Consider the following 21,449-nt stretch of genomic DNA (forward strand, 5'->3'; position numbering starts at 1 on the left):
AGTATTTAACCAATCAGCATGTAAAAACGTACATTTAATCAAGAGTTATAAAAGTGTAGTGCTTGCTCATTGACACACATATTATATTATATTTATATATATATTATTATATATATATTATATATTATTATATATGTAATATATATATTATATATTATTATATATGTAATATATATATTATATATTATTATATATGTAATATATATATATATATATATATATATATATATATATATATATATATATATATATATATATATATATATATATACACACACAGTTCAATGCAATTTTTATTTTTTTTTAATTTAAACTATTAAGACAAACTGTTAACTACTAAAAAATTAATAATTCCTTCTATATCAAACAGTAGATGCATTACTTACACGCATTAGAGTGTTATTACATATTAAGATATCTCTCTTTCAGTCCTCTAGCTTGCAAAGTGTTCAGTAATCAAAGTCATGTGTTAAATTGTTATGGAGGCAATAGTGGAGTTCCTTGATAATGCTGTTCTCCAACTTTACCCCTGGCCCCTGTTTTAAGTGCATACTGACACCTAGTGTACAAATGGCCTTGAACATTTAAAAATTACAAATCCAATTATCAGTGCTTTTTTAGTTAACATTTATAATGGTAAACGTGCATAATTAGCAGGGACAATAACATTTTACCTTCACAAGGCAGAGCATATAGACCAGCAGCTGTGATGCGAGAGCATCCCCGCAGGTCCAGTACCCGCAGGTGGGGGGAACCATGCAGAATATTGAGCAGGTCCTGGTCATTCATAAACGAATGAGATGAAGACGCTATACACAACTCCTCCAGAATTGGGAAGCCAGGCGTGGAACTGGGTGTATTCCGTATCATTTTGGGAACAGGGTTAATATTCATCAACCTAAAAGTCTACACAGGGCAAACAAAGGAACTTATTTAGCTTAAATCAATATTTAATTTAATAGCATATCATTTAGGTTATTATTGATATGCAATATCAGGAGTACAAGTATAAAATCAAGGATTCATGATTAGTAATTCAATTGAGTAGTCACTCGGTCATGTTACTATTCAACTTGATTCTGACTAGTTGTCTTTTCCACATTTAACACTAATCTTATTAGATTAGATTCGTTTATTAAATGCTGATACACAACAACAAAGTCATCAAGTCACAATTCGATGAAATAGCCATAAATAGATTAGGCTGAAAATAATAAACTTAGTGCAATGATGTGTAAAATAAGAACTCTTTGTATCATATGGTCATAATAAACCATTAGTGGGAATTTGTTTGATTTGGGAATGATTCATTAAGTTTCATTAACTATCACTGGTAAACCTTATAAGGACTGATGTGCAATGAATCGCAAATGTAACCCTTATATTTTGACTGAAGATTTAGTACAAATTAAAAGCAAAACAGTCAACTGTGAAATTGTTTAATTAAATAATAAAGCACTATACCTGTAGCTTGGGACATCCAAGTTGTAAAGCTTGTATACAGATAGGAAGGGGGCAATATCCACTGTCTAACTTAGTATTGATCTCCAAAAACCTGAGATCGGGACAGCAACCTCTCTGCAAACACACAGCACATGATTCCATATATCCACATTCTACACTATCAGTGTTGTCATAGCAACCAAAGAAAATTAACTTACACACAAAGCATTGAGAAGTTTGTCACTTTTTGAGCTGCGTGTAAAGGAAATCTTTCTTAGTTGACTCCCAGAGACCTCGAGAAAAGATAGCAGACCATCATCCTGAAACTAAATCGCAAATGGGCACAAATGAGTTACGATGAAATAAATACAAGCGTGTTAAATCCAAATATAGATAAATATATAAATACAAATGTTACAATGAAATAAATAATTTTTATGAAGCTTCAGAAGCCTATTACAGAAAATGTAAAATTCAACTGTGCTATAAATGTATATTTCCCCAAAAAATTTCAGTAGGAAGAAAAACAATGCACTAGACATATGAATTTTCGGACAGTTCAGCACTTGAACTAGTTTGCCATGGATTTGTTGTGGTACCAGAGCACCACAACTATTAGATAATACCTATAGGTCTGTTTCAACATGCAGTCATTTCATACATACCTCTGTATGCTGCACATTTATGTTCTCAAGAGACTGACAAGCAACTCCAAGATTTTGAAAGGCCTCTTTTGTCACACCCATGCAGTATGACAACTCTAGGGATTGGAGATTTGAGCAGGCATTTGCTATCGCCTACAATTGACAGTTGTGAAATATTTCATTACTGTACGATTATTTATATCAGGTCAATCTTTTTCAAAAGTAACATTAAGCACAGGGAAGGACAAATTACCTGAACAACGTAGTCAACATGCTTTTTCCAGTGACAAAGCTTGAAATTCCTCAGTAGTGAGAACCTTGAGGAAACAAAATCAAATAAACAATAGCTTGGATTAAAATGTACAATATATTTCCGAAGTTCTCATAAGCTATAGAGTCACATCCAGGGTTACTGGCAGCCTTGGAAAAATGGGTAAAACAGTTATGTAAAATATATTTGTGATCAATTAGATTAATCACACACTGATGACATGAAATTAGTGTTTGTTTTTTTATTATATAACATCACAACGCTATCTCTAAACATATGAGAATGTGCATTCACATTCATATTTGACTTCCTGTTTCACTAGAGTACACATATGAGGTGGCACGGAGAATTAAAAAAAAAAACAGCTACCTGTCTGAAAATGATGAAATGCTACAAATGTTCCCTGCCTTGGCAATAGATCAAATAATAAAGCAGTACTTTGGTGTCAGCAAATTTACAATTAGAAACCATTTGGAAGGTGTGTCTACAAATGTAAAGCACCTGACGTTCATGAAACACTACTGCAATTGAGCCTACAAAAAAAAACTAGTCACCACTGATAAACATGCTGTGATGATTGTGCCAAAACAGGGCACAAAGAATGATGTTAAATCAACATCTGGCTGCATCTTCCAAGAAGCTCAATTTCCAGATCTACACAAGAATGGTTCAATAGTTCATATGGTTCAAAAAACACAGAATCAAACGTTCGACAGGGCCATCACATTCCTCTCACCAAAACCCAACTAGTCAGCTGACAAAGGAACATGTACAAGAGGAAGATCTTGAATTTCTGAAGACCTTGAGGACCAGGAGACACACAGTTTTGAAGAGTGGTCTTAGATCCATTGCTCAATATTTTCATCTCATCAAGATAGGAGATTTTGAGCTAATTAATGACAAAGATATTTTTTCATTACCGTCATACTGATCAATAACTGTGTTAATAATAATATTTTGCTTCTCACTCTACAATTTTGAAGACCTGGCTTAAGATTGAATACTGATATCACTGACCTGTTCTGTGTTAGCCAGTCTACAGTGTTCTTAATCTTCTGTGCAGTTCCAGGTAACTGACTCTTACCAGGTTCAATCCAGCAGTAGCCAATGGACACACTGCGCCAAAGAGCTGGTGAAGAAGCAGCGGTATTCCACAGTCGACAAACTCGACCAACCCTTTCAGAGAATAAATGCTTCATAAAGCGCATATAAAAAGCAAACAGAAAATGACATCCAGACATTTCAACCACCTGTAACACATATTGCCATTTATGTACATAAGCCAGAGCTCACCTGCAGAGGAATGGTATGGCACCATCTTGAAGCACTACCAGTTCAAAAATCTTAACTAACACTTCCACTGGCATTCTCTGACCCCAGTCAAAGCTCAAAGCAGTGTCTGATTCCTCCAAATCGGCATCATTGCCTAAAACCTCTTTAGTGACTTTAGCAACTTTGGATTTTGTAGGTTCTTTTTTCCTCCTCACGGACGTGGTCTTTGTTTTGGCCTTTCTCTTCTTGCAACCTTTTCGCTTAGGTTTCCAAACACTATCAAACTGGCTAACGTTTGATATAATCAGAAGCATATCCTCACCATGCTGTACAGTGTAATTAGGTCTCTGAACTCGTTGGATCTTCTTCTTCTTCTTTTTCCTCTTCTCATCTTTGAGTGAAGTAGCCTTCCTTTTCAGCCTTGCTTTTCTCTTGTCAAGCGCAGTGTTTTTCTGATTTGTCTCTGTGCCTACATGTTGGGAAGATGGACCACCCTCATCTGGCACCTCGGAATTTGATAGATCTTGGTGAGATTCATCCATTCCTGGTGAAAATGAAACTGTAGGAAGGGAAAAACATACAAGGTAGATTTTTAGGGGATAGACGTATAGTAATATTTCATAATAATGCTTTATTTCGAGGGTTTGGGATATTGAAAAGTGCATCAGAAATAAAATAGATTAGTATATTTTATACCACAGTTACCACTCATTCTAATACATACAGGTACTAGGATGGCAGACCCAGGATATAATCTAAGACTAATAATAAATGTATTTTAAAACATGCTATAACATGTATAGTAATGCAATGCTTTTTAAAAGACATTTATGTAACATTTAAGGAAGGAATCTTGGTTGTAATTGTTTTGTAACAGTGGGGAGGGGGGCAGACAGAGAGAGAGAGAGAGGGGCTGCTGAAGGAATATGATTGTTTATCACAGAAGGAACAATTACTAACACATTTTTGACATTCCACATCATTAACTCTAAACTTAAAATGTTTCGTTCATTAATAAACTTTGTAATCACTGGCAACTCTCTGTGGTGTTTTGTCTTGTCTTGGTTAACTAAATAAGCGACATAGCTTTGTAATCCAGCATTTATTATACAAAACATTGAGTGTTACTATACAGTGGCCAGGCATAACATTATGACCACCTGCCTAATATTGTTATTATGACCACCTGCCTAATATTGTATACTCCTTTTGTTGGCAAAAAGCCCTGACCCATCATGCACTGTGTATTCTGGCTAATTTCTGTCAGAACCAGCATTAACTTCTTTAGCAATATGAGTAACAGGTAGCTCGTCTGTTGGATCAAATCACACGGGTCAGCCTTCACTCCCCATGTGCATCAATGAGCCTTGGCTGCCCATGACCCTGTCGCCGGTTCACCACTGTTCCTTCCTTGGACCACTTTTGATAGATACTGACCACTGCAGTTTTGGAGATGCTCTGATCCAGTGGTCTATCCATCACAATTTGTCCCTTGTCAAACTCGCTCAAATCCTTACGCTTGTCCATTTCTCCTGCTTCTAACACATCAGCTTTGAGGACGAAATGTTGACTTGCTGCCTAATATATCCCACCCACTAACAGGTGCCATGATGAGGAGATAACCAGTGTTATTCACTTCAGCTGTCCTTGGTCATAATGTTATGGCTGATCGTTGTTCATTGACGTGCCGTTATTAAATGTCGTGACATGTAACTAATAATAATGTAATAGCTGTCAAATTGATCGGTGTACTATTACTGTGGTATAATGTGTATACAGTAGGCTATTCTGCAGATGTGTATATTTTAATGGATGGGAATAACATTTTATTTGATATTAATATAGAACTATAACCTGCTTCACAAAAAAAAGTCTAAAATCCTTACATGTCAGTTTTAACAATAGACTTGTGATTAGTAAAATCTGAAAATGTGATTAGTAAAATCTGAGCAGGAAGAGTAAAGCGCGGTATTAAGCAGCTATCACATACCTGTTTCTACTAACCTCTGTGTGATCACCGATTACGGCTCTTTATCACAGACTTGACATAACACTTCTTATCACATCAAATGGACCTTGAGCTTCTTTCAGTCTTCTTTAAGAACCGAGTTCTTCTTTCGACAGATCTTCCAAATTCGCGCAAGATTCCTTTGTTGTTCCTATTTCATGCATCCCACAATGCTTTGCAAACCGCGTCTGTTTCCAGCCAATCAGGTGCGTCGCCCCCAGAATCTGGCAGTCAATCAAATGCTGGGACCTGCATACCAAATCCAGTAGATTCCATCCTCGTACTCCTCGCTAGGAAATGCAAGAGAAAAGCAAGTGCTTGTAATTTGCACGAGGGACACAAAACACGAGGTGAGAGCAAATCTATTGTTGTTTATTTCTTTATTTAAATATTACCTACGCCCCCTCCCCCACACACGTTTGTTTTCTCTAGAATGCACGTTCCTTAAAAAATTAGCAGGGCTATAGGTATTAGCTCTCTACAGAGTAAACGTAATCACCGGTTTATTTGAACGTGTGTTTTTCGCGAATCTGTAAAAACAGACATGTAAAGCAGATCGCTAACAGTCGATCCCATAAAGCTGTCTCTATGAGGAAAAAACTAGCCAGTGATCTAGGTGTGCTCCTCGCCCTAGGCACAGGCTTGCATTAGCTATAGCTAACACATACACAGGGGTGAGGGTTTTAACACACTTTGGTTACATATTTTAACTTATTCCACATATACAGACTTCTGTAAATGCTATGGTGAACTTTTCAGTACGGAAAAGTATTTTTTTTGGGGGTGTAAGGGGAGTCTCCAATCGCCAGTCTCAGAGTCCTTTTCTTAAAGCAGCATGGCACTGTTGTGTTTTGTTCCTTGCTTTTCAGTACTCCAGTGCTGTTAAATTCCAGTCTGATTGGTCAGAAAGTGGTGATTTTAAATTTCTATAAACCCTAAATACAATATATTTTTTTGGCTGTAATTCCAATCACAGGTTTATGTTGATTCATATACTATATAAATGACGTCATCGTTTTAATATAAGCATGTCATTCACGTGTATGGAGATTCACTCGCATAATCCAAGCCAGCCTGCTAATAAAATGATTTAAAAAGCAACAACAACCACCCAAGAGACTAAAAAAAAAAAAACCTTTTATGTCATAAGATGTTGCTTTAACGTTTATAAAAAAGGAGTCTCGGCTATCAGCACTTTATAGCAGTTTAGCTAGCAGTCAGTTTTCTGACACAGACTGACCTTCAGGACATAAAATGGCTTTATTCTTGTTTCTCTGCAACATAACAAGCTTCTTTTGTGTCGTCGAGAGAGTGGGGTTTTCTTTAGAAATATAGGTAGAGTATGGAAGTAGTTTATCTGTTACAAGTGTGTGAGACAGCTGACCTTTTGCACACTTTCATCACACGCTGTGTTGAACTGCTGCATTGCTGTTCTGTCTTTGTTGAGTGTACTTTTGACACTTTTGGACTTTATAAATTATACCAACCTCTTTATAATATCCTCTCTTGCATGTTGAGCTCTTGCATGCCATCTCATAGTCAGTAATAACAACAATGCATTAAAGAATAGAGTGGAATGTATTGTTGGTGTTTACACACTGCAGGGCTGGTTTTAGGGTGATCCATTGTGATCCGTTTTTGGGACAGTGATCATTTAAAAAATATATATATTATTGTTATTGTTGTGTGATATCCCTTCTAGGAGGATATCTTAGAGCCGGCCCTTCAGTTAAAAACCCAACTACGTGTTTCTGGCTGTTTGTGCTGAAACACTTATCTGACCTTTATTTGGAAGATTGTTCACCTCCAGATGATTAAATTTTACTACCCAATCCACCACGCTTCTTTGTGCAGCTATGGAGGACCTTCAAGACTCCAGTCTCAGTGTTCCTAGTGCCATGAGTATCGCTGATGAATTGAGTGAGTAATTTTCTTTTTTTCCTTTTTGTAATTTTCCATTTCAGCTAGCGAGTTTGGTAAAACCCATTGGATTTTGCTCTGGCTTGAACAGACAAAATCAGGGTTTCATCCAAAATTGAGTTTTTCTACCTGTTACATACTTTGACACCAAAGTTTATATGTGGAAATGTTATTAACTTTTTTTTTTTTTTTTTTTTTTATTGTAACTTTTTTGACCACATTGGTTGAAAGTTTGTATACATGTCTAATGATGTCTAATCAGATCCTTTAAAAATGTCAGACATGTTCCCATGCAATTTTAAATTCAGTTTTCTCCTGTTTCACTTTTAGACATAACTGGACCTTAAAATGCTTGAATGTGATGCATTCAGAAAATGCTGAATTCATAACTTTATATAGGCTTTTATAAAATGTAAAAACAATTAACCAAGGGTTTTCCCAGACTGTTACACACTCATAGTAAAGTTATTGCATTTTAATGCAACACTAACAGTGTTAACATTTATTTATTTCAATTTTTTTAGTGTCCTTTATCATGATTTAATTTAGAGACATTTTGGTTTTAAATCATTAATTTATTCACTTGTATATGTTCTATTACAGAGGATGATTTCTACTTCAACCTTCTGGATGACTTCCTTGGATCTCAGAACGGTGAATCATTAGAGTTGGATCAAAAGCCCTGCACGAACCGACTTCTGGTGCAAGTCGGTCTATTGAAGGAGGATAATAATGTTTCATGGGTGAATATAACAAAATGGCTTCAGAAGATTTTTCCAGTGTTCCAGTCTGCAGATTTCCGAGGCTTGATTGAAAGGAATACAGAGACAGCTATGAGCTTAACCGGAGACTCCAGAGAAAGCTTTCTCGAGTCAAATGTTAACTTTGAATTTGTGGGACCAATATGTGATAGCATTGGCATCAGCAGAACTGATTTGCTTGAAATGTCTGATTTTTCTGACCGTGCAAAGTTAACAGACGTTACTAATGGTCTGATACTAGAACTGACCAGCTTTATTGAAAGAGAAAAACTTGACCCAGTTGTTCTGGTGTCATGGCTTTATAATTTCGACCATGCATTCTGCAGTGACGGTAAAATCCATAAAGCCAATAAACTCCTTCAGTCGAGTCTGGAAAGGTTCAGGATGCAGTGTCGAAAAAATCAAACAAGAAGAAACCGGAGCAATGGACTGTACGATGAATTTCTTCGGAGTCCATTTCGTCTTACCCCTGATGACTCTGATGATGATGACGACCCTGAATACAGGAGGGTGTCGATAATCAAAGGGCATTTGAAGAGAAAGCGTCTTTTATTTCAAAGGAACCAAAATTTACAGAGGGCCAAGATCAAAGAAGAAAGAGAACCGTTTGATATCTCAAACTCCCACTCAGAATACAATCAAAAGCCACATGACTATAGACAAAACAGACCAAAGCTGGAATGTGACAATGACTCTGACCAGACGTTTCAACTAAGAAAAGTAAAGAAGGAAGACGATAATCATTGTCAGCCTGTTGAGCCCATGTATGACTCGGAAGTCAAGGCACGGGTTGATACCGGCGATTGTTTATCCATCCTCGATATCTCTGTGCTGTCTTTGCAAAAACTTACAGAAATGTACGGAGGGAGAACTGATGGGGCCAATCTGGTGTCTATGGATCTCCTCAAGAATCAGTTTGCTCTAATGCTGAAAGAAGATCTCAAGATGCAGTCCCTGAATGAACAGGTCTTGGCCTATAACTCGGCTGGAAAGGAACCCCTGGTGCCACTGCCTTTGAATTTCCTTCACTGCAACACTCATTTCCTTCTCAACTTTATTGATGCTGTTGAGAAGCAAATGATGTCATTTGAAAGAGAAATTGTGAACACTACAGGGGATAAGCTTGGACGAGACAAAAACCCAAAATTTAAAGGTTTTTTAAACTTCGAAGAGAGTGCTGTCACTCGGTACATCAACATGGCTTGTGAAATCTTGTGTCCAAGAGGAGAAAGCAACAATAATTACAGAAGGCACTGGCTTGCTTTTTGCATTGAGAGGAATAACCCTTCTAGGTTACCTGTCAATCAATCTAATAGGTTCATTAACTATTTTGAGGCAGCAGCCGCACTTGTTCACCATTACAGCGATGTTGCACTGTTTGTGTCTGACCTACAGCTACTAAAAGATGATGCAAATATTTTTCTAGAGAGCATTAATTCTGATGCCAGCGATGAAGCCATACAGGCTCTTGTCTGTGTGGTGGCTGTAGTGTACTGTAAAGTCTTGGGTCCCTTTTGGCAGCTCCTGAAGAGTGATGCCCAGTATGTGTTGTTCAGCAAGTACCTTTTCTGCCTTTATGAAAAGCTTCTAGAGTGGTCCCAGGATGCATCTGTTCTCTTGCAACCCGAGGCTGTAACTAATGTGTTTCTCCAGGTTCCAATGCAGGAGAACAACTTTCCTGGTGTATTTTCCTTCTGCCATGGAAATGCAAACAATCAGTATGGGGCACTAATGAAGGAATGCTTACAGAGGATGATGAAGGTCATTGCAGCTGTAATGGAGGAAAATCTCAAAGACTTCTTACCTGGAGGCATGTACTGCAAAGATCCTTCTGGGGAACTTGTGGAACAGTTTGCTAGCTGCACGTTGTCCCAGTTGATGGGTGAGTACCCGTTTGGTCATGCATACTCCTACAACAAAAACAGGCCAGATAAAGCCCAAGTGCAGGCCGAGGATAATGCGTCAGACTATTCAGATGATTATGATGCTATCTCTATTCCTCGATCTCCTGCTGTCAAGAAACGTTCAATTTCAAAGCCGTACGTCATGTTTGACAGGGCAAATCTGCGACCATTGAGCAAAATAAAAAAGAAAAGAAAATTGAAGAAGTTGGTCAATAAAAGGCCACAAAATTTAAAAACGCAAGACCCAAATTACAGGACAACTATAATTGCTTCAGTCACAAAGAACGGAGGCCCATGCAAAAGCATTCAAGATGTTGATCAGTTGCTTTTGAGAATGGAAGGAGCACACTATTCTCAAAAGCGAGAGGCTGTTCGCTCAGAGTTAAACTACCAAAAGTTCGTCATTGGTTGCCGAGACAAACGGCTACACCGCTTAGGCTTCTCTCTGTCAGACCTGGTCAGCAAACTGAAAGGCATCTTGCCTGGCGAGAACCAGTCCACAAGCTTAATAACCGAGCCGACTGAAAATGTCGCTGGGTGTGAGGCGAGTCCAAGTGTTTCACAATCTACACCACAAGAACAAACCATGAATCAACCACCTCAGCCTTTCAACAATAACATTGATTTAAAGAACAAAGGCAACTGTTCAATCTTTCAGAGTTACAAAGAGAAAGTCTTTGAGTTTTCACCTGATTCATAGTTCATGATTTTCCATCATTATTTTTTTATTAAAAAAAAATAAATAAACGCCTCTGTTTTCTTTTCTTTTTTTTGGGGGGGGGGGGGGGGGGGGGGTAAAACTGTAACCTTTTTGTAATAGGTCTCTGAGTTGTCCTTGTCAAGTATGTGTATAATATGCATTTATTTTTATAGCTTGTTTTTGGCAGTATTGGTTTTAAATAAACAATTATATCCCTGAGATTTAAGGTAGTTTCTGTGTATTATTTCTTATGTACAACATAAATGTGCATTCATCAGATTATTTCTATGCACTTAGTATTATTCCAAGATGTGAAGAGACAATATATTATTAAGAAATATAAATAGGTATTAGGTATAACTTAAGTGTGTGTATGTGTGTGTGTGTGTATGTATGTATGTATGTATGTATGTATATGTATATATATATATAGATATATATATATATATATATATATATATATATAATATATATTCTTTATTGTGTCTCACTTATCTTTATACACCCTTTTATTACCAGGTGTAAAAACATTTGAGCTTGCCAATTAATCTAACTGCCTTCAAAACATATAAATATGATATTTAGGCCACGATGTAAAGTGATTTTGTAAAACATTAAATGAAAATTTAATAAAAGTGTGAGGTTTTTTTCCCTTTAACCAGCCGCATGGGAGATAAATGCATTTATATTAATATTAAACTGTCCGTTTATAATAAAGACTCGTGCTCCAACCCCTGCCATCCTTTGCCGATTCCTAGTCTAATGTACTGAAGGAATGAGCTACCTACCCTCGTCTGCATAGTTCAGCTTTCCTCACCAGTCCCTCTGTTTCCTCTCAAAGTTAAAAAGACAAAAATACAATGCTGCTTTACCTCTGACCAGTACAAAGCACTGACTCTGGGGCGTTAATAAATGTTTCGGTGGATTTCCGAAAACTTTGCTAGCAGTTGTGCACATTTGGTAACATTTATGTGAAGCATCCACCATATAGTTCCCTGTGAATGAGTTGGTACTACACAAACAAAAACACACACAGTGTGTTACTCAGTGATGGTGAAAGATAATACTCCACATATAGCAATAAGAGTTGGAATTTGAACTGAAGTGGCTTGGGTTCAACCCTCTGTGATAGAATATCTTCTAATTCAAAGATCATCATTTGGAATTTCTCATTGTTTAATGACTTCTATAAATCTATACACTGGGAACATTGATCACAATGCTGAAGCTATAAAATGTCTGACTTCATTAAATGATGTCTGTTCCTTTAACCCCATAATATTACCTAAAAATGCTGTGAGATTGTTTTACACAATTGGAAAAATCCAGAAATGAGACAACAATGGAAATTCGCTCTTGAACTGACTGCTGCTGTGATTGATGAAACTTAACTAATTACGATATTGGCACAAAAAAATTGGACTAATTGCATTTGATATTATCTTAGTGGATAATTTGTTATTGTATGTGTGTCCTAGTTATTCTGACAGTTTGGTTTAGTGCTGGGAATGAGTAAATAATTACTTAACAGTTTTATAATAATAATAATAATAATAATAATAATCACAATTCAGCAATATATTAATGTTATGACTGTTAATATTAATATATTATTGGAAACCTGTGTTTCTTCTTGCAGTCAGCAGTATTGTCAGAGACATGTTATAGAAAATTAATCACTGGTCAGCACTGTGATATAAGGAAATGTATTGACCTTTTTTTTTCTTTCTTTAATCAGAGGAATACAGCTAGAAGACAGATATGTGGTGGAATAATGCTGCGGTCACACATGTTTTGGTGGCCTTGTTCGGAATGGGATCATGGATAGCTGTAAACTCGTTTTGGGTTGAACTGCCGGTGGTAGTAAACACTTTGCCAGAAGGTAAATCAATTCTCTGCATTAGAAATAATTAAAATAATGTGCAATGAGTAAAAACAATGAGTAACTTATATAACAAGTAACTTGTCCCCCCATAAACTGACTCTATATTATGCATGCCTTTAAAGAACTGCTTTATTTTTATATTTATGAGTAAATTTCTTTAGTAATTTTATAATAAAAATTTAGACACATAATTATGCATGCATGGTGAAAACTCTTCATATTTTCTGTTTGTAGAATGGAATTTGCCAGCCTATCTTTCAGTGCTTATTGCCTTTGGTAATGTGGGTCCATTGGCTGTCACTATAACCCACCACTTTGCTCCCGGGTGTCTGAATGAGCGTGTGCTTATTCATGCCATACAAGTCCTGGCAGTGGTTGCTTCAGCCTTTCTCGCCCTCTTCTGGTCGGAAGTAGCTACAGTTGCCGGTGAACCAAGATCCGTGGCCTTCCTGCTGCTTTCTGTAGTGCTGTCAACCGTGTGCTGCACCTCGAATGTTACCTTTTTGCCCTTTATGTTCCGTTATCCTCCACAGTACATCAGGACGTTTTTCGTTGGCCAGGGGCTCAGTGCGCTCTTCCCCTGTATCGTGGCACTAGGGCAGGGTGTAGGAAAGGTCGAGTGTGTCGAGACAGAAAATGGCACTCAGCCTCATTATCTTAAAGAGAACTTCCCAGCCCAGGACTTCTTCTGGTTCCTGTTTGTGATGCTGGCTATCTCTTCACTCTCCTTCCTGGCTCTGACATACACATTTTCAACATCTACTGAAGCGGAGGTCCGTCAGGTCCCAGAGCAAGAGACTGAGAAATATCAAGGACCAGAGGCACACCCGTTACAAAATGAAGAATCTCCAGTGTCTGAGGAACAAGTTGAAGTGGAGAAAATGAACCCTGATGTGTCCTTCTGGACTTTATGCAATATCTACCTGCTCATGCTGCTTGGAATCTCCACTGCTTTGACTAATGGGGTGTTGCCATCAGTGCAGAGCTTCTCCTGCCTGCCATATGGCACCATGGCTTTTCACCTCTCTGTTGTCTTGGGAAACCTCGCAAACCCTCTGGCATGCTTTGTGGCCATGGCTGTTCTGCTAAGGTGGGTTCATGAAAATGTTTGAATTCGTTTGCTAACAAAATGGTCAAATACTGTATGCAAAGCTAATTTTATACCACAGAACTATTATACATTTTTGATATTAATGCACTCATTCTAATAAATGATCACTTGTATAATAGCAACCCCTACACAGGGACTTGTTACAGTGAACATGCCACATAATTAAAGCTGAATTATGGAAAGGAAAAAAAGCGTGTAATGGTTGATACGGTGATGTTATCTATAAGGAGACATTTATAACATTTACAGAAGAAGTCTCACTGCTTGGCAACAGGCAGTAGAATTTCTGCCAAGGTAAAATCTTCACGAGAGACTATTTTATCCTTAGTTCTTTCTCTGTTACATGAAACCACCTTTTTATTTTATTTAACAGTTTTGTTTGTTTGTTTGAGTCAGTTTGTTTCACAGATGTTCCAGTGTGAGTATACCTATGGAAAAATTTTGTTTAATTTTGTTTAAGTAATGTTTATCCATTTAATGTTATAGGTCTAGTGTTGGCCTTAGTTTTATGTCTCTTGGAGGAGGGCTGTTTGCTGTCTATCTGCTGTCTCTGGCTGCTCTTAGTCCATGTCCACCCCTATTGGGAACACACACAGGAGTGGCTTTGGTGGTATGTATTGGTAATTTTATATAACATCTCTGTTGAATAGTTCAAGTTTCACTTCTAGTGTAATGTAGAGTTTAACTGCTGCTCATAATAAATATTAGATGGTATGTTTTCCAAAGCCTTCTATATGTGTTCATGATTTAATAGTGAGAACCTTTTAAACCTTGTTTCAGTGTAAACTCAGTGCATTGGATGTTTAATAGAATGTTACAAAGAAACGCACGCAATTTGATGATGTTAAATGGATGCCTGAAGGTTGTTCTCTCCACAGGTGATCTCATGGATCATCTTCACAGGCTTGTTCTCGTATGTGAAGGTGGTGGTTAGCACTCTTCTTCATGAGGCAGGACATACTGCTTTGCTCTGGTGTGGAGTTTTCATCCAGGCTGGCTCTCTCATCGGAGCACTTTCCATTTTCCCGCTAGTGAGTGTGTACCAGGTATTTCAGCGAGCTCAAGACTGTGTGAACACCTGCAGCTAGCACCAGTGTCAACCTTTAATCACATTCACTTATAGTGCCTATATGAAGTGAGTGGAATTACATGTGGAACGTATCAGCCGGAGTGCAGAGCCTTTGCAAATAAATACACATGCACGTTAGAACGAATCAAAGGTTTTGCAACATGACATACATACAAGTATGAATTCATTCCTGAGGTAATAGGGGTATTGACATAACATTTGAATGTGCTGGATATAATATAGTCCAGGGGACATAGTACAAATAATACAAAACAAATAGTTTTGTCCTTCCAAGTTTTGAGAAGTCTGTTAAACATTTTTTAGCTCAAAATCAAATACATGTCTATAGACTAAAACGAATATGCCTATTCCTTACGGTTAGATTTACAGGCCCTAAGCAGTGGACTGCGATCATACATATCTCTGGCTTGCTTAAAATAATAGATATATTTCTACCCTTAAATGAAATCAGAAAATTTTCAGCTGAACATATACTGTCTTTAATCCATTAGATTAAATTTGATTGTTTTATCAGTTAAAGCAATTGGTCATAATTCATCAATCTACACTGCCGCGTTAGATTCATCTCATTTACTACACATTAAACTTGAATATTGACCATTTTGCCTTGTGGTAACTTTTGATTGTAACTGTTTGATCAGATAGCTTAGTTTCAAGTCATGTTTATGAACTGTACTATTGCCATATTTTTTTTTTAACTTAATTTTTGACAGAATTTTTTGCTTATTTAGTTTTTATGAGAGCATTTATTTTAACATGTTCTAACCTAACCACAGGACTGTTATGCAACTCTAATTATAACTGAATTTATGGGTAATTATAAGAATAATTCACTGCAATGTTGAGCACTTTAATTTGTTGAAAAATGACATTAAGATGCAACTAATACATGAAAATTTATACTAATGTACTAATTAAAAAAAAAGTTTAATAAACTAATTATATTTGCATAGTCATTATTGTTTTATTTTCGAGACCAATGACTGAAGTTCAACTGATTAGAAGTTTTATCATTCATAAAAATTGCTCTTTCAACGTGTTATTTGACATGCATTATGACAAGTGGTTACAAAAATGATAGTTAAAAATTGTTTAAAATATTTTCTCTAATATTTAGAGTAAATTTAGAGTATAACACCTTTATTTGTGTATCTGACATAAAGGTTTATTTGTACAAACTATACTCTGATGTCTTCTGATTGTAGTGATTGAATTATCCTTCACACATAATTATTCATGAAACTGGATTACTGTGTACAGTATTAAAGTATGCCATGACAGCTGACGTTTCTTCGCATGAATATTGTAATTTTATTATGGTTTCTTGCAACATTTTCTCTTATCAGAATGTTTAATACACATTTGGAGTGTGTGCATTGTAAAATATAAAGGATGTCTAAGGAAGTAAAGGAAGGGTGGCTGAAAACATAAGGTTACATAATGCAGGCACAATTTAAGGGCTCACTGGTAAAGGGTTAATCTAGTTAAAATTTACTAAAGGTTATTTAAGGTTTCACAATGTTTTGTTGTGCAGGTTGAATTTTTGACAAACCAACACATCCTTACCCCATATATAAGCTATAATATTTTCTTGCAATTGTTGTGTATTATATTTGCATTATGTACTATCAAGCTTAAAGGGTCATTGCATGTAGGGTTTCAGTAAGGTTATCTTTGTAGTAATATGCTGATAGCAATATGTAAGTTCAGAAAAGCACTTATTGTAATCTTTTAGCTTTTCTGAATTGCTTCCTACTCAAACATTTGTGTTTTTGGAGATTCTGTGAATCTGCAAATCCTTTATATTGGTTTTAATCTCGAGTGGAAGTATAATCAAGTGCATGTTTGATAATACATCAACAGGCAGGTCATCATGATTGGTCAGCAGATGTACACCTACAATCTCAAGCAAAAATTTAACAAACACTTCTCAGTCACCAGATGAAACTGACTGACTAACGAGTGAGTATCTAACCTTTAACATTATATATTCAAGCACAATTATTCAGCATTTAAATTTATTTTTAATAGACAAATGTTTACACTGCTATAATTACACTCAAATAATATATATTCTGCTAATGTGTTTCATGGGTCAGTATTGTTCAGGAAACATTTAAAAGGTTTGTTTGTATTGATTACAATGGCTTTTGCAGCTGGGCCGTGTATATATATTTGTTGAGCTGATTGCAGGACTACTGAAACTGTACCGATTGTCTGCAGGCATACTTAAATAAACACGCCTTCCTGGCATTGTTACAGTGTGATCAGGCAAGGACATCCGTAAGAGTGGATTTAAGAATGCTCCATGTTCTAATAAATAGTCTACATTTCTATCCAGTCAACTCTGCATGAGTGTAGATTACAATCTATTTTTGTTTTGTTTTGTTTTGTTTTTTTTTAGATTTATTAGGCATATAAATAATGCAACTAGAATCTAATGTGATAAAAAAAACGGTTCCATAAGTGGAATAAATATATTTTTTGTAAACATTTAATTTAATCTTTTGACTACATTGTAACATAAATGTGTCACTGATGTAATTTATTAAACTGGGTTTCCCGGCTGTAATAGTTTTTTTTTAAGAAGTCCTGAGTTAACCCATAGGGAAATGGACTAATAATTCACCAAGTTTCCTAATAATTTACCAAGTCTATGACTCAGGGCAATTCTATTTGTGTACCTTAATAATTTTAATCTATAATTTGTTCAAGATGGAGGCTTTTTGCTTCTTGCTTTTGGCGTACATATAAACCTTACTTGTTTTTTACTGCTATATTTGTTAGAGACTCCAAACAAACAAAGGACATGTCCCTCCTCACTCGTATCTTAGCCTGCCTGTTTGGAATGGGCTCCTGGGTGACCATTTGTGGGCTCTGGGTTGAGTTGCCCCTCATCGTCCCTCAGGTGCCTGAAGGCTGGTACCTTCCCTCCTATCTGTCCATCCTGACCCAGATTGCTAATGTTGGTCCTCTGTTTGTCACTTTGATGCACCATTTCCAACCGGGAAAGCTCAACGAAACCACTGTGATCTACGTCATTGTCAGTTTTGGGACAATTGCAAGCCTACTCTTAGCTTTCTTCTGGAAGGAGACTGTTATTGTACAAGGAGTCGAGCGCAGCGTTTATCTCCTGATCCTGACCTTTTTTATTTCCACGGTGGACTGCACCTCGTCAGTGACTTTCCTACCGTTCATGATGCAGCTCAAGTCAAAGTATCTCACCACCTATTATATAGGTGAAGGTTTGAGTGGACTGATCCCAGCTGTAGTGGCCCTGATTCAAGGAGTAGGTGCCATGCAGTGTGTCAACGGCACTCAAAACTTCAATCTCAGTGAAACAATCAATGGGTCTATGGACTCGACTGATTACCTAAAACCGCACTACTTACCAGCCAACTTTTCAGCTAAGGCTTTCTTTTTCTTTCTGGCAGCAATGATGTTTGTCTGCTTGGTAGCTTTCTTTCTTTTGAACAACCTTCCAGTAGTGGCTCGAGAGCGCTCAAGCAATCTCAAATACAAAGGTGCTATTAGAAATTCAGACTTTGCGAAGAAAAAGAAAAGTCCTGAACAGAAGCCCATGATGAATTCTCAAAATGGCTTCCAGAGGTTCAGGGGGATGTTTGGAAAGGGAACTTACAGCTGGGCACAAATTTTCTACATCTTCATCATCCTGGCCTGGGTGAATGCTCTGACGAATTCTGTGTTACTATCTGTTCAGTCTTACTCATGTCTGCCTTATGGGAACCATGCATATCATTGGTCTGCTACCTTGGCCTCCTTAGCAAACCCACTGGCCTGCTTCATTGCCATGTTTTATGCTCAGAGGTGAGTGACCAGTTTTAGATGTTAAATGACAGTTATAATGCTTGTTGGTGACAGAAATAATTTGAGACTTAAGAGGATTTTATGAGCCTCCAGAAATAACTACCTACCATACCAGATTCAAACACAGAAACATTAAACCTAGGTTCTTTCCATGTTTAAAGGTCATTGGTGCTGATGGGATTTCTGACTGGTTTTGGCTCTATTCTTGGTGTTTATATCATGGCAATGGCAGTGCTGAGTCCCTGTCCACTGCTGGTCAACCATATTTCTGGAGCTGTACTAATAGTATGTTACATGAAGTATATTTGAAATTAAACCTGCTAGTGAGGCTTATTTTGTTTGTGGTGACCTGGGAAAATCTATCATATAGAGAATATCTTATAGAGTACATCATATATATCTAAGTCATAAAATGCACTATTTTAAAATCTGTCTGGCCCCAAAAGTGAAAAGGGAGAAAAATGACAATAAAAATAATCAGCTAGTGGGTAAACATTATTTTCAAATAAAAAAAATTTGTTCACACTAGGGAATTATTAATTTGATTTTCAAGATCATCCACCTCACTGTATCATCGCTTGAGGTAAAGGTCAATTACAGCTTATGAACATGAGCCTCATTGTCATCTCTTCACTCTTTACTGATCTCTGCTCATGCTAACATCAGTGAGGAAATAATCGCTGATTAATTCAGTCAGTCCTGTTGAAGACATTTCTTGTTAATGACTTAAGTCTCACTTGTGTCTTTCACTATGGTACATAGCTTTTCATCACATTTACTGTGTGAGAAAATCACACTTGGCTAGCAAGGTCTGGACAGACTGACTGGATGCATTACTGTATTTGTTCAACTGGTTTCTTTGCAGACAAGGTTAGAATGTAATCTAAAATAAAAACTTAATTGCTTAGATTAAATTTATATATACACCGATCAGGCATAACATTATGACCTAATATTGTGTTGGTCCCTCTTTTGCTGCCAAAACAGCCCTGACCTGTCAAGGCATGGGCTCCACTGAAGGTGTGCTTTGGTATCTGGCACCAAGATGTTAGCAGCAGATCCTTTAAGTCCTGTAAGTTGGGGCCTCCATGAATCAGACTTGAGATCTGGGGAATTTGGAGGTCAAGTCAACACCTCAAACTCGTTGTTGTGCTCATCAAACCATTCCTGAACCATTTTGGCTTTGTGGCACGGTGTATTATCCTGCTGAAAGAGGCCACAGGGAATACCGTTTCCATGAAAGGGTGTACATGGTCTTTAACAACGCTTAGGTAGGTGGAACGTGTCAAAGTAACATCCACATGGATGACACGACCAAAGGTGTATATATGCTCAAAATAGAAATGCTTAAATATATTTCTGAGAGAAAAAAATACATTTTGGTGAAACCAGAACTCAATGGATGTTCCCAGGCTGTCACACATACATTATTTGTTTAATATAAATACATGATCAGTTTTATATTTATAATGCTCACTGTTTAATGTTCTAAAAAGAAGTTAATTCATTTATTTTTATAACAGGTGGCAGCGTGGACATTTTTTGTTCTCACACTATCCTACGTGAAGGTGATGATTGCAGTGATCTTGCGTGATGAAGGCCACAGCGCCCTCGTGTGGTGCGGTGCAGTAGTGCAGTTGGGCTCCCTGCTGGGAGCTGTGATCATGTTCCCTTTAGTTAATGTGTACGACCTTTTCTCTTCAGGAGACCCATGTAACACCAGGTGCTAATGTCAGAATACACTATACTAGGAATATGGCTCTGTTTTTGCTGAGGAAATTTCAATGATATATAGCACCACATGTTGTAGTATTTTAGTGTTATTGATTTCTGTGGCTGTTTTTTAAATGTTTAATATAGTAATACATTTTAATGCATATTTAATATATTTTTCAACATGTTTATATATAGTAAGTACAACACTATATATATATCATAGTATTTATATAGATTGATTCTATGCCTGTTTCTGGTTATGTTTTTAATTTTTGTAATTTTTACTGCAGGAAACACACACTAGGTAGAAGATTTCTTTAACTAATAATTTATAAATATATATATATAATTTAACTTGTGTATATATAACTGAATACAAATGCAATAAAATGAAAAGGGAAGGAAGTGCTTTAGTTAATGAGTCTGCTTTTTGCTGTGAAATGTGTTAGTGTGACCACTTGGTGGCAATGTCTTCTGTATTTTAAATTTCCTTTAGCATGAACCTTTATGATTCTTTGACCACTGAAATAGATCCAAGAAGAAATAAGAAATTCTGTACCATATGACTGTGTGGTTTCATTATTTAGATAGATAGATAGATAGATAGATAGATAGATAGATAGATAGATAGATAGATAGATAGATAGATAGATAGATAAAGTGGGAAGGGTGTCCACTGCTAAAATGAAATATCAAAACTACCAAAATATATTCACTTTTCCAGTCTGATACCTTCTTTATATACATTCAAGAGTATTGCTTTGGAATATATAATAATAATAATAATAATAATAATAATAATAATAATTAATAATAACCAGCCTAAAATTATACAGAACAGAAGAAGGCCTAACTCAGGAACCTGCTTAAAGCTACTAATAGTGCTGTTATTTCTG

At 36.6% G+C, this 21,449-nt stretch overlaps 4 protein-coding genes across 6 annotated transcripts in view; 3 read left to right on the forward strand and 1 right to left on the reverse strand.

The window, feature by feature from the left end:
* fbxl6 (F-box and leucine-rich repeat protein 6) overlaps positions 1-5,773 on the reverse strand; it is a 7,004-nt gene extending 1,231 nt beyond the window's left edge. The window contains exons 1-8 of one of the 2 annotated variants that reach the window (XM_058378346.1): positions 5,635-5,773; positions 3,652-4,189; positions 3,376-3,534; positions 2,341-2,404; positions 2,109-2,240; positions 1,662-1,769; positions 1,465-1,578; positions 675-906 (exon numbers count right to left, since the gene is read on the reverse strand). In XM_058378346.1, the coding sequence (XP_058234329.1) occupies positions 675-906; positions 1,465-1,578; positions 1,662-1,769; positions 2,109-2,240; positions 2,341-2,404; positions 3,376-3,534; positions 3,652-4,172 (1,330 nt within the window). In that variant the 5' untranslated portion in view covers positions 4,173-4,189; positions 5,635-5,773. Of the gene's footprint in view, positions 1-674; positions 907-1,464; positions 1,579-1,661; positions 1,770-2,108; positions 2,241-2,340; positions 2,405-3,375; positions 3,535-3,651; positions 4,190-5,620 lie in introns of both variants that reach the window. The other variant, XM_058378345.1, reaches the window with a different exon arrangement.
* On the forward strand, positions 5,700-11,000 carry LOC131345444 (uncharacterized). Of its 2 annotated transcripts, none has more exons than XM_058378343.1 (3): positions 5,700-5,988; positions 7,493-7,558; positions 8,162-11,000. In XM_058378343.1, exons 1-3 carry the CDS (start codon positions 5,700-5,702, stop codon positions 10,921-10,923), a joined length of 3,117 nt encoding a protein of 1,038 aa, XP_058234326.1. In that variant the 3' UTR covers positions 10,924-11,000. The 2 variants fall into 2 exon arrangements, with proteins under 2 accessions (XP_058234326.1, XP_058234327.1); XM_058378344.1 differs by having other exon boundaries at positions 5,881-5,988; positions 7,434-7,558.
* Positions 10,072-15,109, forward strand: slc52a2 (solute carrier family 52 member 2). Its single transcript, XM_058378349.1, has 5 exons — positions 10,072-10,201; positions 12,662-12,805; positions 13,043-13,898; positions 14,406-14,529; positions 14,798-15,109. The coding sequence occupies exons 2-5, from the start codon at positions 12,685-12,687 to the stop codon at positions 15,005-15,007; spliced, it is 1,311 nt and encodes a 436-aa protein (XP_058234332.1). The 5' UTR covers positions 10,072-10,201; positions 12,662-12,684; the 3' UTR covers positions 15,008-15,109.
* Positions 15,110-16,949: 1,840 nt separating this feature from the next.
* On the forward strand, positions 16,950-20,981 carry si:ch73-196l6.5 (riboflavin transporter 2). The gene is made up of 4 exons (XM_058378348.1): positions 16,950-16,971; positions 17,799-18,837; positions 18,999-19,122; positions 20,361-20,981. Exons 2-4 carry the CDS (start codon positions 17,819-17,821, stop codon positions 20,565-20,567), a joined length of 1,350 nt encoding a protein of 449 aa, XP_058234331.1. The 5' UTR covers positions 16,950-16,971; positions 17,799-17,818; the 3' UTR covers positions 20,568-20,981.
* The last annotated feature ends 468 nt before the right edge of the window (positions 20,982-21,449 follow it).

Source organism: Hemibagrus wyckioides, linkage group LG24 (assembly GCF_019097595.1).
Source record: "Hemibagrus wyckioides isolate EC202008001 linkage group LG24, SWU_Hwy_1.0, whole genome shotgun sequence".
In the NCBI taxonomy this organism is placed as follows: domain Eukaryota; kingdom Metazoa; phylum Chordata; class Actinopteri; order Siluriformes; family Bagridae; genus Hemibagrus; species Hemibagrus wyckioides.